Source organism: Quercus lobata, chromosome 5, assembly GCF_001633185.2.
Source record: "Quercus lobata isolate SW786 chromosome 5, ValleyOak3.0 Primary Assembly, whole genome shotgun sequence".
NCBI classification, from domain to species: Eukaryota; Viridiplantae; Streptophyta; class Magnoliopsida; order Fagales; family Fagaceae; genus Quercus; species Quercus lobata.
In genome coordinates, this window is record NC_044908.1 from 15,813,798 (window position 1) to 15,835,164 (window position 21,367).

General features: G+C 34.8%; 1 protein-coding gene across 5 annotated transcripts; it reads right to left on the reverse strand.

Moving 5' to 3' along the window:
- Nucleotides 1-4,647: 4,647 nt before the first annotated feature.
- On the reverse strand, nt 4,648-18,617 carry LOC115989447 (NADP-specific glutamate dehydrogenase). 5 transcript variants are annotated; one of them, XM_031113127.1, is made up of 16 exons: nt 18,510-18,617; nt 16,791-17,383; nt 15,414-15,543; nt 15,104-15,305; nt 14,352-14,438; nt 14,202-14,261; nt 14,020-14,106; nt 13,587-13,658; nt 13,330-13,385; nt 12,890-12,975; nt 11,825-11,915; nt 8,681-8,838; nt 8,491-8,582; nt 6,552-6,632; nt 5,403-5,476; nt 4,648-5,160 (listed from the first exon to the last, which is right to left on the reverse strand). In XM_031113127.1, exons 2-16 carry the CDS (start codon nt 17,341-17,343, stop codon nt 5,085-5,087), a joined length of 1,905 nt encoding a protein of 634 aa, XP_030968987.1. In that variant the 5' UTR covers nt 17,344-17,383; nt 18,510-18,617; the 3' UTR covers nt 4,648-5,084. The 5 variants fall into 5 exon arrangements, with proteins under 5 accessions (XP_030968987.1, XP_030968989.1, XP_030968988.1 ...); XM_031113129.1 differs by having other exon boundaries at nt 16,791-17,379; nt 18,360-18,616; XM_031113128.1 differs by having other exon boundaries at nt 18,360-18,615.
- Nucleotides 18,618-21,367: the final 2,750 nt, after the last annotated feature.

The following is a 21,367-nucleotide window of genomic DNA, read 5'->3' on the forward strand; positions in this document are numbered from 1 at the left end:
ATATGGATTATAATGTCCCCAGTAAATCGGTGGTTCAAAATTGAAGATTTTAACTTGTACCTTTCTGATTGCATTCTAATTGAAATTGAAAATTTTCAAAAAGTTGTGTATAAGCTTACCCAATCTTTCCACTTTCTAGGCTATTTGTTATATCATGTACCATTTCCTATCCTGTATATCATTGTGATGTCCATTCTATGGTAGAATCAGATGCTATTGCTGCGATGGCATGGACAATAGTGTTAAGGAAAAGGTTTGTCCATTTAACATCAACTAACTGTCTACCTGCCTTGATCATGAATTCTTCATGATCCCCAAGCCAACCGGGCTGACTTTGTGAAAGTAATTGCCTCCCTATAACCACCTTCGAAATTGATAGGCTTAGAATCAGTGAGCTCGTTATCTCCACCTCTTTTGGTGGAAAGGGGAGAGGACTAACCAGTCGAGTAATCTTTTTTCATACCCTCCCTTAGTAGCTGAATGACATCCTCAATTGAGTTTTTTTAATAGTTGGATTCACTGTTAACAGTTTGTACAGAAGGGAAGAATTGGTAATATTCCAATAGATTTCTGTAATCTCAAATCAAACTTTAAAATTAGGAAACTTCTCCATCTCCACCTTTGTTGTGAAGAGGGGAGAGTAAAACTCAATTGAGTTCTCAATGGAGTCAATTGAGTAAAACACTTAAACTCCATTTCCACCAATGGAGTTCTCATAATCTTCCTGTAGCAACATAGGAGTAAAACCCACTGTTCAGCCATTGAGTAATGTTTTCAAGAGAGTTGTGCCCTTGCTAAATCTCCCATTGCTGGATTGTACAGAGAGCAAAAATGATGGATCTTGATTAAAAAAAAAACACTAGAAACATAATTGCACTACTAGAGGAGAATCATAAAAGTTTAGTGTTCATAATGATATTAAAAGAAAAGGAAAGTTTGGTTTTTTGTCCAATACTTGTTATTTACCTAGAGAAATTTATCAACGTGAGTAATCTAATATTTTTTGTGTGCCATTTCTTTGTTTAACCAAGTAATCAGCATTCACCATTTCATTATCTTAAACAACTAAAATTAATATGCTCGTAAAATAAGATTAGAGGAATGTGAATTCAATTGGTTTCTTTACTTTCTTGGGTGGCTTTACATTTTGCATTTTATCTCCTATTATGCAACTACTTTGGTCGACGATGTGAATTCTAGTATTTCAATTATATCTGATTTATAACTTGTGTTATTGATCCTTTGTGAGTTCATGCCAATGACCTCTAGATCAAAAGATACCTCATTTCCTTGTGTGCATAGGGTGACATGAGATTCTTGATTCAACATGTACTAAAGTAACGTGTAACTTGCACACACAGAAATGATCAAAGTTACGATTATAGTGCATATTACAATACTAGCCCTACTAAAAAAAATTTTAAATGCAAATTGCACCCTCTAAATTTGATTAAAATTTATTCAATTCAGACATTTCGTCCAATTTCTTTAAAAACATTTTTCTCAAATGAAAAAAAATCTATAAAATTAATAAAAATATTTTATAGGTTTTTTTATGTGAGATTTTTTTTTTTTTTTCATTAGTTAATTGCAAACTTAATAACAATTTTTAATGGAATTGGATGAAATGCTTGAATTGGATAAATTTGAAACTTAAGAGACTCAATTGAATGAAAGTAAAGTTAGAGAACTAAAATGAATTTCAGTCAAACTTAGAGGATGTAATTTGCATTTTAGCCAAAAAATACTAGTGCATTAATGGGAAAAAACCACAAGAACACAATGATTGGCACTGCGTCATTATTTGATTTTGATTCCACATTTCTCTCTTTTGGGCCTAAAGTAGACTGATTCAATGTTAGTGAGACCCTTATCTTTTGTCATATTTTTTTTTTTTATTGGATAATTCAGAGACTAAGATGGTGTGTTTAGTGAAAGTTCCATGTCGCTAACTAGTTGCTTATATTTCAGTTCTCGTATAAAAAATCTATTTGTAAAGGGGATGATACTAGTTGTTGCAAATTCCTACCATTTCCATGTTGGAGGCATTGCTTGAAGACTGTAAAGATTGACAGCCTTAAAGGACATTATGCAGATAGAGAGATTCTATACAAGTATTTTTTTGAGAATGCAATAATCTTGGAGGACTTCCAGTTCCATGTTGGTGGAATTGCTTGATAAGTGTCCAGATCGAGAATTTGAGAAGATGGCATCTTTAGAGATCTCAAAGTGGTGGCAAATCCGCTGACTGAAAAAATGTTGAATTGTACTTGTAATTCACATAACTCTCACTTTTGTGGGGTTTAGGAGAGGTGTTTGGTTGGCAATTTTATCCCTAAATTTTTTGGACAAGCTGATTCTCAATCCCGCTACCTGTCATTCTTTATAACAATTTAAAAAAGACACTTGCCATTACACTAAGACTCAACCTCTATTTGTTATAATAATTTTAAAAAGAAAAGAGGAATTTTGTCTGTACATAATCAGAGATGGTTGCAGATGATACTTCTTGAACATTTCATTGTTCTAAATCACATCATGCCTTCAAGTTTAAACTTTCAAGTGGCACGCATGTCAAGTGATTTTGAAGCAAGAGAGGTGCTGGAAGATGCAAAAAAGGTGAGCAATGAAGCCCAAGCTAAGAATTCTAGTGACAGGATTGGAAAGATAAGTTTAAAAGTGGGGAAGGAAATGGCTTATGCTGAAGATGAGGTTTTATCATAATATAAATCAGGGCAATACTAGGAGCAAAAAATCCTGTAGGTAGAGCTAATATTGCAAAGACAAATACATTAAAAAGAGGGAATAATAGGGTGGGTAGCAAAGCTCTCACTGCAATATGCATAGGTACTAGCACAATAGTGTGTGTCTGTCTCTATATGTATGCATGCATGTGTGTGTACTACAAAAAGAATATTTTTAGAAAATTGGGCAAAACGGTACAGTTTCTTAATAGAATCAAAGGACTAAAGAAGAAACGTGACAAAGACCACTGTAATTTTAATCAGGATATTGGGATGTCAATTGGCAACTCAAGAATAAATTATGCATTATTTAAAAATTTGAGCCTTTGGATGTCTCATTTTCCTTTTTTTGGAAACAAGAGTAGACTCTAGGCCAGAGGGCTTGGTCTTTAGTGACAAGAACCAATGATAGGTAACTAATTGAGTTTCTATGTTTCAATATGAAGACATAACTGTAGCTTCATGTTAGCATTTAGCACACTTGGTTCTAGTGCTCTAACAAAATCGATAGGAAGGCCAAAAAGATTTTGGTGGAGGTTGTGAAACATGACGATTCCTAGTAAAGAAAATATTATTTATTGGATGACAACACCAACAAATTCAAGGTCTTAAACAGAACTCTTATTAAGGAGTTATCGTTTTAGTGAAAAAGAGTTATGAAGCAGCCCCTAATCAATTTGAAAGACTCTGTTAAGTTGATTTGCATTGAGTAGCATCTTGCCTGTTGATTTCCTTATATTGCTTTATGCCTGCACCTTTTATCTCATACTGTATATAGCATCACAACTTAACCAGAAATCTAACGAAGAAAGTAATTGTGTTGGTGAAAAAAAGCTAATGAAACTGTCCCTAATCAATTTGATAAGAACTTGTCGAGTTGATTTGCATGGAGTTGCAACTTGCCTCTTGATTTCCTTATATTGCTTTATGCCTGGATATGAAAAATGCTTCTATGATGTGATGGAGCAGGATAATTGTAAAGAAGTTAAGAATTCCGGTGAATCCATGCCAGTAGGAAGTTTCATCCTGGAAAGAAAAATTGTGTCTTTGTTCTAGTTGGAAATAAGTTGACAAGACCTCTAGTATGTTGTCTATGCATCACCTGATACAATCTCTCTATGTATGAGGCATTGGGAGGATCTAATTGGGGCCATTTTCCTTGGAAGAGTATCTGATACAGTAAAGGTCCCCAGCTCAGCTGTTTTTACAGATAGCAATATTAGGACTAATGCATTGGTGTTGTATATGTAAATGTAGCGGTGAATTTGTTGATCTGTCTATCGCTCTATTGCAAGGGAGTTGTGGTTCTTTTTTTTGTATTGCATTGGGGTTCAGTCGGTGATGCCTAAGAAGATTTTTTTTTTTTTTTTAATTCAGTTGAAAAGGGTTGCTTGGATGTCTAGCCAAAATTTTAAGCTAAAATATGGGATAAAATGGCCTACAAAAATGTCCTGCGTTAGTTAAATATTTGTTTATGTAGTAAAATTTGGATGTATTAGTAGACGTTTGGTCAGTGTCAGAAACCCTGGCTCCAGGTGGAATTGAGGTCATGTTATTATAGCTCAATCTCCATGAGGGAGCACCTACAGCCCATTAATGGCTAGGATTAAGAACCATGTTGGAATCTAGGATTTTAAAAAATAAATAAATAAATAAACAAACAAAAGATCAGTAGTTATAAATCCTTTGGTATCCTGATTTTATTTTACAGGACTAGAAGCACTACCTTGCATTGATTTTTCCATTACCACATCAAAGTTGATAGGCTACAAGTTATGCTTGCTTGCAAATTTCCTCACTCTAAAACCAATCCACAGTTTTTGCATGAATAGCTCTTATGAAAGGCCATTTTAAAAAATAAAAAAAATCATACAATAGGGGAAAAAACAGGTTTAGGCCTAGATATCAATTACAATTTATAATTAAATTTTATTTCAAATCTAACTAAAATATTTCACAAGATCGTAACAATTATTTAGGCATCTCAAGTGAGCCAAGAATAATTACTTTGCCATATAATTGGAAGCCCTTCCTATTCTACCACTAGATCTACTACACATTTTTCTTCCATCAGGTGCATCCCAATTGTTCTCCACAATTACCCTTTTGCAAAGTCTCAACCATTACATTATAATTATGTTACAAAGAAATCTTCTATAATTTCAATGTTCTGTCATCAACAAGAAGTATGGATATCAAAATCCATTTGACATCATTGGTATGATTTTTTTCAGCTTGCCAACTATCATGAGATGCATATCTTCATAACATTCACATGTGCAGACGACAGAAATCAGATTCAGGGAGAACACAATAGTAATTGTGCCTAATTCTTTGGTTCTATACACATCCTTGATCAGTCATAGCTTGAGCAATAGTCAAAAAGGCAGAGATGACTGCTCCATGTACCAGAGCTCTGTTGGACAAGTAAAAGAAGAGAATATGAAAATGGATCTAACCATATTTCTTTTTGGGCAATTACACAATACAATGATCACTCATCAGCCATTATTGTTGAAACCTTGCAAACATTTGAGCTGATTAACAGAAGAAGTGCTATACGCTACATAGATTAGTTTGATCTATAAAACATCATACTATGGTGAATGAATCAAATTTAAGAAATTGGGCATAGAAAAAGAAAAAGAAAATACTTACTCAGGACTCTCCTTTTGATAACCAAAATCAGTAGCTGCTTTGAGGGCTCTCTGGTAAGTCTGTTTTATTGCTTCCTGCCAGTAAAATGCAAAAAGGAGATTAGCTCAAGTTGAAAAAAAAGGTGGGGGGTGGGTGCGCTGGCTGTGGTGGGGGGGCGGGTGGGGGAAGAAAATGGCTACATCAGCTCAAGTTAAAAAAAAGGTGACAATCTTCACAAATAGAGCTAACAAAAAGTTTTTACTAAATTGAAAAGAACAAAGCAACTAATTTTATCCCTGTGGAACTAAATGAACAACATACCTTTCTCTCTCTCTCTCTCTCTCCCACTCACCCCTGGTCCCACCACCCCACCCCAGGGAAAAAGAAACAGATTAACTCTCAGAGTAACCAGTATAGAATCAGCAATGATACTCTAGAAAATCTTGTGCTGGTTTTAATGAGTTTATGCTGCAATAACATGGACATTATTGAAAACAATCTCCACTGACATAGTTGATTACCAAAGGGTACTTGATCCCATTCAGTTACATTTTCTAAATAACAATCTTTTTCGTTTACATGCATCTGTTGGTGCATGCAAAGATGAGCTGATAACCTTACATTCATTTTACAGAATAAGTCATAACAAGGGGTCTTAAGGCTTAAACATGGTCATATACTTCCCATTAACTAAAAATATAGGTTCGTAACGAAATTCTGACCAAAAAAGGAAATTTACAATGACAAACTAAAAGCAACAATCCAGGAAATGTGACAGTGAATCTACTGAACCCAAGTTGGCATTCAATGGTTGGGCCACCTACAGCTGAATGGAAGGCTGCCAGCCTGAAACAGTGTGATTCAACAGAGCCACTTCAAGGAGCTGATTTAGAGGGTACTTTCAAGCTAAAAGTCTAAATGAGCTGCAACATTGACAAACAGGACCTGATATTGATTGACTTTTTGTTGTAAGGTTTTGTTGAAATGTCTTCTGTAACCATGTAAATAATTGTCATATGAACAAGTTAACTAAATAGAGTTTTTGGTTTGGTCAAATTGCTCCAACCCATGAGAAATGGGCATTGCTGTTTAAAAGTTATGAACTCTTGCATCTATTTCAAACTACGAAATAAACCATACCACCAAGGATAAAAATATGTAGAGCCTCACCTGCAATTTTGACTCAAAGTCCTCTGGTGACCAATGGATCAGATTACACTCATGATTTAATTCGAGTTCTCCAGCAACAACCTGAAACCAAGTACATTAAAAAAAATTAGCAGATAAAAAGCTGAATATAATAAGTGAAAAACAAGACCCCATTGACATGGAATTGCAACTGAATAATCAGCTCAATCATCCATTATCAACTTGCAAACATTCAATGCAACTATGTTTAAAGCAGCATTACTCTAAAAGCAAAATTAAATCAAAATGGTCAAAGGATGCACATATATTACTGCTTTAGCCCTAATATTATCTTAATCATATACCCAATCATGCACATCTCCAGCAGTTTGAGGTTGAATTGAGCTTAGATTCATATAAGGTACACCAAATACTTCAAAAAACTTATTTTTCTATTTTGAGCATCAACCTAATGATTTTCAAAAAAAAAAAATTGACGAGCTGAATCATAGAAAGTTCTACAATTGAGCGCTCAAATCATTTGGTTACACATCAGTTCAAAACATAAACACACAGTATCAAAAACTAATTCAATGATCCTTTTTGATACCATGAATCCAATAGGACCAATACTACCAACAGATGATCAAACTCAAAAAGAATATCTTTGGCCATACAACTCTTACTAAGCAAACCAAAGTCTTATAGTTGAATACTGACAAATTACCAATTCTCTCAAAAGCTTAAGTTATTAGGAGATAGTGAATTAAATCATTTAACCATAATTTTAACACTCCTTACGTGTGGGCCCAGACTCCCCTTTAATAAATGGGACCCTACACGTGGGACTTTTTAACTTCTTAAATGGGAAGTAGAGTGGAGACAATGTTCAAACTCATGACCACCTATTCTAATACATTAATCTCACAATCACGAGAGCGACATGGTTGCCAATAATCTCCTGCACCTCCTAGAGGAATTGGCCATTCTTAAAAGAGTTATTCAGTACTCTACTAAGGATCTGTTTGGATTGAACTTATTGTTGCTGAAACTGAAAACTAAAAACTGAAAACACTGTAGTAAAATAATTTTTAAATATGTAAATAGTACCGTGGGACCCATATTTAATATTTTTTTATGAATAAAGTGACTGTGGGTCCCATGAACAGTACTTCTACAGTGTTAATTGTCCCTGCCTTTCTGCAAAACGCGTGAAATGAAAAAAAAAAAAAAAAAGCTGAAACGCGGACGCAGACGCAACTTTCAGCCGAATCCAAACGGCACCTAAGTCTCAATCTGAATACAACTACTCATCCTACCTTGTGCAACCATATTTCAAGATTGACACAAATAGTTGCTGCTTATGTCCTAGAAAATTGACTCATTTATTGTCCAGAAAGTACTCCCATAAGAAACTCAGTAATCTATTTTCTTGCAATTCCTTTCCTACTGCATCTCTAGTTCTCTACTATATAAAGTGCAATTCCCAGTGCCATTTCCAAATCAAAGATAGGAAAAAGAAAGAAAATATGCACTGACATTAAGTACTAAAAGGAAAGAGAAGAATAAAACAGCTCCAAGTTAAAAATACATTTACATATTTAAAAACATCAACTTCAAAAGGCACTAGGTTAATATGACAAGAAACTCAACTGACAAGTCAGTTACTCTTCCATATCATCAAATGGCTGCACAACAGTGAGCAATTTTAAATTCCCCCGAAACTTCCCCAACATAAATCCAATTTCATAGAAACTGAAGTTTTAGCCTTTGAATCCCCTTATTCCAATTTAAATTATGAATGCCTGAACTCCATACAAACAAGTTTTCCTTTTTTATTTAGTTAAAAATTCAGTGAACTGAAAGCATGATAATCAAAGCACATTTCTAAGTATGCAAATAGATTTCATCATAGCATTGTTCTAGCACATGCTACAAAGGCATATCTACTATGCATAGATTGGAAAAAGTGAGCACACACCCCCCCAGCACCAGCAGCCATTGCAGGAGCAATAAGGATATTAGCTTTTCTCAAAACATCAACAGCCTCAGGGGTACAGGGCATGTTTGAACCTAGGATACAAAAAAATTATCACATAGTTATCATCAGTAATTCTTATAATGTTAGAAATTAGAAGAAATCAAAAGGCCATAATGCATCTTATTACTACCTTCTACTAGTACACGACAACCTGAATTGACCAGATTAATAGCATCAGTTTGATCAATTTCATTTTGGCAAGCACAAGGAAATGCAACATCACACCTTTCGTTCCAAGGTTTTGATTCATCATAATACTTAGATCGAGCGTAAGTCTTTGAATAGTCTCTGCAGATGTCACATGTATCAACACAGGCAGCATAAAGTTATTAAAGATAGCAATTTGGTAGAAACAACAACCAAGTCTTAGTCCCCAAAATTTTGAGGTCAGCTATTGTTCCTCTTTTTTTTTTTCTTTTTTTCTTTAATAAGTAAGCAAGATTTTTATTGATTGAGAATGGAAAGAATGTACCCAAGTATACAACGTGTAAAAATTGATTGCAACATAATAATCATGTAAAATTACAGCAGCCTAGAACTTTTAAAATATTAGGGAAAAAATGGCCAGTGAATGCAGTCGTCCAGCCATAGAAAGATTGTACAAAAATCATCTCAAGTTCTATTGTAGTTCGTTCAACTTCTTCAAATATTTGCATTCTCTCCAAATAGTCCACAACACATATAAAGGGATAGCATTCCAAATATATCCATTTCGATATCTGCCAAATGCCCCTCCCAACATGCCAACGATTCAATCACCTTTTGAGGCATAACCCACTGTACTCCAAAGAGACAAAAAACAAGAGACCAACAATCTCTAGCAAAAACAGTGTAAAAGTAGGTGATCAACCAATTCCCCATCCATCTTACACATGCAGCACCAACCCACTACTACTATATTCCTACATCTTAAATTTATTCATCCCAAGAAGTTTCCCCAAAGCAGCAACCTATGTAAAAAAGGAAAAAAAAAAGGTGCTTTAACCCTCCAAACACTCTTGCAAGGAAAGATATGGGCACTCCCATATGTAACACTATAAAAAGACTTCACCTCAAAATTTTAATTTTTGTTGGAGTCCGGAAGATCTGATTTTCTTCTTCCCTTCATATCTTCCTAGAATCGATAAGATTTAAAAAATCTCTTAGCAAGCCCATCTCCCAATCCTGGATCTCTAATAAATTTAATATCCTAATGAATCCTTCTGTCATTCCAATGTATATAATCTGCTACAGCTGAACTGAAGCCTCCTTAAATTGTGCAAGTACGTACAACTCTGTAAATGCCTCCTTAAGAACCCCTTCCCTGTACCACCAATCATGCCAAAAGCAAATATTAACACCACTACCAACCTCGTACCTAATGAATCTAGAAAAATTCCCACAACCACTTCTGATACACTTCCAAAGACATACTCCATGGGGCCACATCTCTCCCTTGAACACCATCCACTCCATTCACTACCATATTTCTCATCCACTATTCTCCTCTAGAGCACATCTTTCTCCTTGGCATAATTCCAGAGCCACTTGCCCAACAAAGCTTTATTAAAAGACAGCAAGCTTCTTACACCCAAACCTCCAAATTGAATGGGTTTACAAACTGCCTTTCAATTTACAAGACAAAACTTATGATCATCTTTTAGCCCACCCCATAAAAAGTCTCTTTGAAGTTTCTTAATACACATAGCAATGCTAACAAGAATAGGAAAAAGAGACAAAGTCCAACTCTAAAACGTACTTTTTACCAGAGTGAACCTACCACCCTTGAAAAGATAAATCTTTATACAACCTGTTGAATGTCATCCCACCTTCTCAAGAATTGTATCCCAGATTACTTTGGATTTTAATCTAGCAGCCAACTGAAGTCCCAAGTATTTCATAGGCAGACTAAATACCTTGCATCCTAGGATCTCGGCCAATTCCTCCACCTCTGGAACAGTACCAACCGGAACAAATTCAGGTTTCCCCAGATTGATTTCTGACCCAGAAACAACTTCAAACGTAGCAGTACACATTTTATATTCTGAAGTTGTTACGGATCATATCCACAAAAAATCAACGTATCATCCACAAACAAGAGATGGGAAACCATCATATGATTATGAGGGTGTTTCCTTCTGTAAAACCAACAAGATACTGACCATATACTGCTCTGCCCTTCTGTTAAGCTCTTCCATTACTATCACAAATAGTAACTGTGATAAAGGGTCACCTTGGCATAAACCCCTATAGCTATTGAAAAGACCGCTAGGACTGCCATTAATAAGAATCAAGAATTGCACTACAGAAATAAAACAATGAATCCCAGCCATCCATTTTTACCAAAAACCACACCATTCCAATAAATAGATCAAGAAAGTCCAATTAAAGAGATAATAGGCCTTCTCCAATCCAAATTATAAAGGACTCCTGGGATACCCAACTTTAATCTACGATCGAGACATTCATTTGCAATGAGGACTAGGTCAAGTATCTGCCTCTCCTCGACAAAATCATATTGAGAATGAGAAAGGAGCTTCCCTAGGACTAACTTCAACCTATTAGTCAGCACTGGCCAAAATTTTATAAACATCGCCGATGAGACTAATAGGCCTATAGTCCTTTACACCCATGCCTCTTGTCTGTCTTTTGCATAAGAGCAATAAAAGTAGCATTTAAGCTTCTTTCAAACATGCCATCGTCATGAAATCAGTGAAACAAACGCATGAAATCCTTGTTAACAACTTCCCAAAAATGCTGAGAAAAGGCAATATTAAACCCATATGGACCCAAGGCTTTATCACCTTTCATATTTCTTACTGTATCGAAAACTGCATCTTTGAATATTTGCTCTAGCCAAAGCTTCACATCGAGAGACTTCCAATTAAATTATTTCTATGGGAATTTGCAGGGATGAAAGAACTTTGTGTTTTGGCTACCCTCCAAACCATAAAGCCCTAGACTTTGTTGCCAGGAGATTTCCTCCACTAGCAAAGTATTCTCCAATTCAGCTTTGACAATATTTCTTCTTGAGCTGTCCACTGTTGAATAAGTCCCACTCTCTTCATGTCCAGGTTATGAATCTCAGTTAACAAAAACCTTCTTCCTAAGCTTCACACCGCCCAAACTCCTCCTTATTCTAATTCTTTAAGTCGTCCTTTAAGGCTCTTAATTTTATAGCCAGGATAAAGCTAGGGCTCAGTTATGGACCCTCAACAGACTAGCCGGGGTCGGCCATATGTAAAAAGATAGCAATTTGGTGAACAGAAATAAAAAGACAGTTATAAACACACACCTCAAACTTCTCTGTTGAGCTTTGATATCTCTCAAAAATGCTATTTTCATGTAGTCGAATCCATCCTCATCCACCAAATACCCCTTTGAATCTGTACATTATCAGAAAAGTTATGATTTATAAAACTGCTTGTCGGTAATTAATGGTCATTGTAAAAGCATAATGCCTTAGCCACAGTCCTAATTCCTGAAACACAATAGAAATATAGAAATGACATAAAATTGAAGAAAATGTATATCAGGTTCTTCAAACTTTATACTGATTGAAGACGCATCACAAAGATCTACAAAACTTTATAGACACCAAACTCTCACTTCTAATTCTAGTCACACACAATGAGCCAGACACCAATTATTTGCTTCAGTCTTTCCACAGATGAAATGGCAAAACATATTCCTCCTACCATCTACACCTACCACCAATCAAGTGAAAGGTTTTGGGTGTAGTTCAGTACACATGTCATGTATTCAAAGTTTCAAACTACCACCTTTTTTCTTAATAAAATTATTTTTATCAAGTAAAAACAAAGTGAAAGGTTAAGAACACAAGGCATGAAGAGATAATATTTATAAATGCAATACAAAGTTCAATATGATTGTACTGCATCACTAATTTGTACCAAACCACTAACATAAAACTGACAATTTCATGCATGCATTTCTTATTACCAGGACTAACATGACAAACCAATATGCAGATAATAAAATAAATATCACAAACAAGTGTAAGAAGAAATAACTATTACTCAACTTACTTGTCCAAGCAAAAAATTAGAATACCTTTAATTACCTTATTATGACTAACCTTCCAACCATGAGTAGAAGGTTAGTCATATAACCTTCTACAGAGTAAAGAGGCAGGAAAAATCACTGCTACGTGTAAAATGTATTTTCTTTACTAGAGATATTTATTGGTGCAGATCAAATATTTCAGGCCATTCTTTTTTTTGACTCAACAGGAGAGGGAAGGGGGAAGATAATTGGAGACACCCTAGTAAGTGTAAATGCCATAATGTAATTCAGTTGGTATAAACATATAGAGAAAAAATATAAAACAAAAAGTTACCAGATACTGTGATGGGAAGAGCGCCATATGCAATAAGCTTCTCCAAAACATGCATTGCAATCTTTCCAGAACCACTTACAACACATCTGGAGAAAATTCATAGACAAGTATTTTCAAATTAACAAAGTTGCATAACAACCTCGAAACAGTAACTAAGCTAACAGCATATGAAGAAGCTTCTTTTCAGTAAATCACAGTTATTTAATTGAAAACAAATAAATTAAAACTTTAGAGAGAGAGAGAGAGGGCACATAACATTCCATATTTGCATAAACATCAAAAACCCAAAAGATCTATATCTCCAAAACAAGGCTAAACCTCCCATTGGCTTAAAAATGCGGTACCCTACAGTCAATGTTATAAAATATTCCTAAACCATGCTGTCAACTTCTATAACCATGTGACTATCTCTAAAAAGCTCACAAAGTTGAGTAAAAGACCTTAATCCTTTGAGATCTTTATTCATATCTGCAAGCATGAGCTGGGCAAAGAAAACCTGCAGAAGCAAGAGAACTTTGTTAACTAATAAAAATTTAGAAAACAAGACATAGATAGGGAACTCATTACACCCACTAGAGAGTGGGAGAAATTTCACACAGATGGAGGTGCATAGTCAGGCAAACATGCACACATTGTCACATTTACCCACCACCATCCACCCAAACACAGAGCATCGGAGAGTTGTAATATACAGTACCAGCCCATAACCAGTAGCTTCAGTTCGAAGGCTAGAGCCAGACCAAAATATCCTTGGCCCTGTAAAACTTCCCTGCATAAGTAAGGCATACATATGAAAACGTAAACACAACTAATTTTCTTTCCATGATGAAAAACACATAAACAGTAACCCAAATTTCAATGGCTATGATAAATTAGACATGTGACATAATCAAATTTACATACCTAAATACATGCATTCACACACATGTATAAATGTATGCATGTGCCAATATGTATTTATATAAAGAAGAAAATACTTGCCATGTAACAGTGTCATATAAGACAAGGAATGCTCATAATAGACATTCAGTTAGATGATGCACATTGTTTCAAGAGACAAGGAATACAACAAGAAGGAAGAAGATATAGTAGACTCTACAAAATAGCTTGTTACAGGTGTTTTTAAGTACCTGAAAATGACCAGCTAGACGTCTATATTGTCCAAACAGATACCCCATTTCCCGGGTGCCAACACCCATTTCCTCTGATGGAAGGTCCTGAATGTATACAACTTAAATCAGACAAGTATACTAAAGCATTGAAAATTCTTACAACAATGCAGATAAAGCATTGGAATCTTGTTTCTAGTTACCTTGTCAGGACCCAAATAACGATATATCTCATTCATGAAACTTTGACAAAAACGCATGATCTGCCAGCTTGCAAGAGAAATTTGGACATTTTGAGAAAGGTCAGAAGTTTAACAGTAGCATACCATCAATTAATAGAAAGAAGCTTTTACCTCATTATCACTTTTTCCTTTAGGGTCAAAATCACTTCCACCTGCTGCACCTCCTAATTTGTATGGAGACAAGGCATTCTTTAAAGTCTGTGGACAAGGAGAAACTAAGACATTATAAAACAGTCACAAGACCTAAGTTGCTACCGATATAAAAGCTTCATTCCTTGTTCAAGATAAGATGTTTCATTCATTTGACTAAACTGTGTAAAATAAAACAAAATTTTACCCTATATTATAAGAATAATTTTTTTTAGGTTATCAAAACTAAAAATTATGGTAGACGAAGAAATTTTAAATAAATAATACAATCTCTTCTGTCTTTTTTTTTCAAAAATTTAGTATAGAATTTTAATAAAAATATATTTTTTTTATCCTTCGATAGTTGAGAGTGGGGGGATTCGAACCCTGGATGTCTCCATTGGAAACACTAGCAAGTGCCAACCAGTTGAGCTACAAGGATCTTGGCAAATTTTAACAGGAACATTAATTTAAACTTCTAGGATATTTGGTAATAGAGTTTCCTGTCAATAAGAATTAATTAAATTATTTTTATGTACTTATAGTGCACTAAGGACACTTCTGTTATTTGAGATAAAGCATCTTAAGAGTGCAAAATTATTGGGCAAAAGGACTGTCCATATGGAATGAAGAGAAAAACAAAGGATGGAGAAACTTGAAGAAATTTTGACAAAACTTTTGCACACTGAATTACAGGAGAAGTCAAATAAAACAACACCAGAATACTGCAATACCTGTTCAAAACCAAGGAACTTGGCAATACTTAAGTTCATCAATGGATGAAAACGAATACCACCCCTACATGGACCCAATGCTTGGCTAAATTGAACCCGAAAACCTCGGTTGACATTCGTCTCACCTCTATCATCAACCCATGGAACTCGGAAAATAATCATACGCTCAGGTTCTAACAACCGCTCCATAATGTTGACATAACTGAAACACATTAGACCCACCTTATAAGATTGTTATGAACTTGACTGCAGACTTTTGCTTAAATGGTGAAGCATAACAGTAAATAAACTTCGTTTTAAAGCAACATACTGAGAATTCTTTGCAATCACTCTTTCTAAAGCATGCACCACTTCTTGCACTGATTGTATGAATTCAACCTCGTGTGGATCCCTTTTCAGTGCAGCTTCAACTATTGATCCAGCAGTTTTTGACATAAGAGCTAAATTTCAAAGAATTTCCAAAACAGGGCAAAGGGAAAAGTTATAACCATGTCATGCCATAATGTGGAAGGTACAATGTATTTCCGCAAACATCAAATTTGCAAAGTTTGAATAAAATATTGCAATCTATGTTTCAGCTGCAGAGAAACAAAAGGGATCAATTAAAAAGATCCAATACATTCATTTAATTGGCCCAACCCAATCATTAGAGAGCACTTTTAAGATGCTCATCTTTAGAGTTTCAAGGAGAAACAGAAATTAAAGTCAATTATGCATGTAGTGGAAGGAGTTGGTATGTAGCGACTGAAAAGACAAACTCAGTGTTTAGAAAATACTCTTTTAATTTTTTTAATAATTCGATAGTTACAACAATGGGGGAGGGATGATTTGAACCCTAGTTCTCCTAATAAAGGTGAGCAGGCTATGCCACTGAGCTACAAGGCTCTTGGCATTCAGCAATTACAGCTTCCTGAAGAAGATAACTGAAGTATCAAGTATTAGAGCCTTGTGACTAGGATCAGGATCCTGTCCATTTGGCTTGAAATGGAGGGAGTGCATTTCATGGTTTAAATTTAGTTTTCATAATCCAATTATGTACATGGTACTGTGTCATTTAAAATTTCATTCCATCAATTAAAGGATGATAACTAATTTTAAATACTGTGGCACCATATTTACCTTTACATTTGTTAACTACCAAATCCTTAAAATAAAATGGACTCTCTCTACTTATCAAAATAAAAGATGGACCCTCACCAATCCTTTTCCCTCTGAGTGTGTGTGTGAGAGAGAGAGAGAGAGAGAACTTCAAGCCCTTTATCACTCAAAAATTTACTGCACTCTAAAAAAGTATTAACAACAGTCCAATCAAGGCTCTCAGTACCTTCGGAACCACAATTACAAAGCGCTATCACTTAATCATTACTTGAAGAGAGAGAGTTGTCTTGCAGTTAGATCCTCTCATAACAGTGACCATTCTGCAGTCACAAAAAATTGTCCGTTCCTTCAATGGCATATGTTTAAGGACAATAAGAATCATACTAATCATCACTCATATTGAGATCTAACAAGTTCAAAGCTATATTATTGTATGTATCCTTATTCAACAAAACTTAGAAGACCTAAACTCAAGGTGAAAAATAATGCCCAGCAACAATCCCACAACAAAAACAAAGACTGGCCTGTGTTGAACACTTAATGGTCTCAATGCAAGCCCAAAAGAAATCAGCAAAATGAGATGACTAACCTTTAACATAGATTGGCTTGTCAACAATAATCTTATCCTTAGAGGCCATCTGGAGACGAAGAGCCTCTTTGTGAAGCAAGCTATTGTTGTGTTCTTCCAATGCACTCATCTGCATATTCCGACTGCCTTCATTCCCATACGGATTTCTTCTATGCTTCCGACCATACTCTCTACATACAGAGCAAAAAATTCTCGCTGTCCCTTCCTTCACATCAACATAAGCCCATTTGTAAGTATCAGCCCATTCCTCTCTCCATCTCTTCACAACCTTCTTCTTTCTTTTCACTGCTTGCGACTTTGACATATCTTGATCATCACTGGGAATCTGAGAAACCATTACCATCTTAGTCTCATCATGCTCTTCTGCAGAAGGTTCTCTAGGAGGGCCACCAATGAGTGGGGTGTTAGCAAATGAAGGATCATCATCACTAGGGCCAATTTCTAAATCTATCTCTTCCCCTAGCTCCCTAACCACCAAGTGATGCCTCTGCTGAATCAGGTTCATATCATCCATTGTGGAATTCATCCCTACTCCACTTACCGGAAGCAACATTCAGCATAACAATTTCATCCACGCCTAAAAATCCTCCTGTCTGATAACCAAAAAACATCACATCACACTGGATAAAATTGTCCCAATCAACTGACTAAAGTACAAGTCTGAGAAGAAGACGGAAAACAAAAAGAAAATGAAGTTCTGAATATAAAATTTTCAGTAACTGGGGGATCAATACTGAACCATGCCTGATAACATCAAAAGTCTTTAGTTGGATGAGTTTTACATTTTTCCAAAACCAATATAAGCACACAATATTTAACTGCAACACAAGATACAAAGTCAACTAGCCGCTGTATGTAAACTCAATGTACATGCTTTCACATGAAACAGCAAGAACCTTGAAATTTCTCGGTTATCTGTAGTTCCACTACCCAGATTTCCACACAATTTTTTAGTTCAAACTACCACACAACCCCCTTGATTTCAAAGACAAGCTAAGAAAAGAACCTTATAAATCCTAAATCTTTCTGCTTTATAAGTAAACTACATAAATATTATAATTATTTGGCAAGAAAAACACTCACAAGTGAGCCTAGCACAACAATTAGACATGTTTCAGACAAATTCTTTAAAACCAAACCAACAGAAAACACAATTATAATCTCATTCATAATTGATAAATAAACAAAATTCACAAAAAGGTGGGCATAACCGTAGCACACAGGAAGTATAAAAAACGAGAGCCAACAAGGAACAAGACAAAGAAGAAAATGAAAAAAAAGTAACATCTAAAATTCCATATCCAATTTTCCCAGTATTTCCAAACTAGTCTCCTTAAAAAAGTACTCCATAACTCAAATTAAATTAAGACCCTCTTTACAATTCACCAGTCAGTTACACCCAAAACACACAAAAACTCCAAAAATCATTCAAAACCCATGAAACTCTAGGACACAGAGACCCACAACTGAACCATGAAACAATTGCTGATTTTCAAAGATACCCACAACTTGTTTACCAAAATTAAGGAATACCCAGAAGCTAACATGAAGAGATATAATCAAAAGTACCTCAATTTAACCCAACCAGAAAATATGTGAACTTTGACACTACCCAAAGTTGAAGTGTCAGACTTTGAGTTCAGTTTCTTCTTCTATAAAAAAACTTAAAAATAAAAACTTTGTTTCTTTCACAGTGTCTGGTAAACGCCTTGGACTTACAAGTTGAACAAAAGAGTGAGATCGTGCTCTTTTCTGATCAGATTTCGTTCCTCCTATATTCACTGCTTAAACACACAGATTTTAGCAGTGGAAGATAAAAATAGAGAAAAACTTTATGTTAAATTTTTTTTTAATATAACCGCAAATTTTTTTTTAATTATTTATTTATTTATTTTCCATTTTTTTTGGGTTGCAAAATTTGGGCTGAGACAACCATCTGTGTGGTGTGGGCAAAAGTGGCATTTTTTGATTGAGGAATTTTCTTGGCCTTTTTGGCGCGTGTGTTGCACTTCCCTACGATATGGTGGAAAGGCCTGCATAGCATTACTACACCATTTGCGTGGTTTTTTTTTTTTTTAAATGAAAGTAAAATATATGAGTGGACTTTTTTATTTTTAATAAGGGTAAATTGAAATGTATACCCTTTTAAGTTCGGGATAATGTATTTATAACATTACATAGGGTTTGAATGGGAAAAATTCCCTGACACTATTTGAACTTTCGACTAATAACACTTACACTTCTAAATACTTAGTTTAGCCAATTTAATACCCTGAACTTCACACATACCAATTTGATACTTTTGTTAGTCTGCTGTTAGATAAACGAGCACTCATATCAATGGATGTATGATAAATAAATAAAATGTGTCAAGTTTTACACATTTTTACTCAAAAACTACTCATATTGATGGGTGTATAATAGACAATGTGTTAAATTTACATATTTTTACTTAGAAAATACTCATATTAGTCAATTTATAACATTGTATGTTTACATTGTTGCTACAGTAATTGTGTACCCATCCCAAACCCAACTTAAAATCAATCCAAAACAAAACTTAACTAAAAACCCAAATCGACCACCTCGTAAAGATTGTTAGAGTCGTAATCGCCGAATATGGCTCACCTCTATATCTGTGGATTTAGGATGAGAGATAGCTCATGGGTGCAATCAAGCAAGAAAGATACAGAGAAGGCTTGAGTGGTCAGAGAGAGAAAAAGCAATGATGAGCAAAAGGTGAGGGAGAGTGCTCGTCCAAGAAGGCTGAGAGAGAGAGAGAGAGAGAGAGAATGTGTGTGTGCACGCGATGTAGGGTAGGTTGAAATAATAAAAATAAAAATAATAGTGATTATTTAAAGAAACAGACTATATAATTGATAATATGATATGTGTGTTTTTGAAAATTGTTTGTAAAAAATATAAAAAATAAGTTCTTATACTAAAATAGACAAACAAACTAATGTGAATACTTTAACGCCCACTCATGTGACATGCACATGGACAAAGAAAATTACCAAAGCATTGAGAGAGAGAGAGAGAGAGATCAAACCAACTGTGAAACAACCATGCCTAGAGAAAGAGAAACCTCTCAACTTTTCTCTTTCATTCTTCAATAGTCTTTGATCTTCTCCATCAAGTTAAACTCTTACTTCTTATCAAAAAAAAAAAAAAAGTTAACTTCTTACTATTTTAAGTAGACATTTCTTAAATCAACAACCTAATGGAAAGTCCAACGTCAACTCCAACTTTTATATTACAAGTCTCTTACATTACTTCCAACTTGCCAATCCACCAGCAATAGGCACTTACTACTACAAACTTCAATTTTCTTCTCCATATAATGTCACAAACTACGCACACATCTAATAATTGGAAAATTATTGGGTACTCTGGAGTACCCAATAACAACTCCTAATAATTTGATGCAAACCTACAACCATATCAGTTCTATCAATCCTTTCTCATGCACCCCGTACTAAAGCACCTATGTAGAGTACCCAATAACAACCTGTAATAATTTGATGCAAACCCACAACCACATCATTTTTATCAATGCTTTCTTATGCACCCCGTACTAAAAACACCTGTGCAGTGCAGAAACCTCTTAACTTTTCTCTTATTTTTCTAAGAATCTTTGATCTTCTCCATCACATTAACCTCTCAGTTATCATAGCTAGTCAAGGTCATAACAACATTCTTTTAGGGCAAGGACATTATCTATTGATATTTGATCCTGAGATTCCATGTGCACATGGGTTGACCTTAAACTAATCAAATAGTTTAATAATATCTATACTACTATTTAAAAGGCTTCTAAACCATGGACTTTAAGCTATGGACTCTAAACAAAACTCCTAGATTTTGGGTAAATTTTTTTATAAAATAAAAACAGTCTTATTTTTCCACCACATTTCTCCATATCCCATAAAATTAGGCACCATCTCTCCTTACACTTTCTAACTTTTTTTTTTTTTTTTTGGAGATAATATCAACTTGGGTTTATTTTTGATAGAGTTGAACAAATGCAAAAAAGAAAAAGGTGAGAGAGAAACAAAAAATGAGAGACATTTTATGATGAATAAAAACTATTAACTTTTACAAAAATTAAATAAATAAATAGAAGAGCCTCTGAGCAAGTACGTGAGCGCGTGCTCAGAGGTTAGTATATAATAATAATAAGGAAAATGTTTGACTCCAAACATGTTTAAAGTTTTGGACTCCAACCACTAATAGAAAAATGACATGTGTTATGTTATATGCATTGCACTTAACTCACTTAGTTGATTGTGTTAAGTGAGTCATGTGCATTACATATAATAATAACAAATATCTTCTTTTTATTGGTAATTGGAGGAAAATGTTTGACTCTAAACATGTTTAGAGTTTTGGACTTTAACTACTAATAGAAAAATGATATGTGTTCCGTCATATGCATTGCACTTAACTCACTTAGTTGATTATGTTAAGTGAGTCATGTCCATTACACATACTAATGACAAATATCTTCTTTTTATTGGTAATTGGAGCTATCTCAAGACTTCAAACATTTTTGGAGGCAAGCTTTGTCCTAATAA

Bases quoted from the DNA above. Each gene is read 5' to 3' on its own strand.
- LOC115989447 (XM_031113127.1), bottom strand. From the start codon at position 17,343: ATGTTGCTTCCGGTAAGTGGAGTAGGGATGAATTCCACAATGGATGAT. The intron at 15,306-15,413 runs GTATGTTGCTTT...AATGTGTTTCAG, and splicing joins GTGATTGCAAAGAATTCTCA to TTATGTCAACATTATGGAGC. The intron at 12,976-13,329 runs GTCTTTTACTCA...AATTTTCTCCAG, and splicing joins AAAGATCTCAAAGGATTAAG to ATGTGTTGTAAGTGGTTCTG.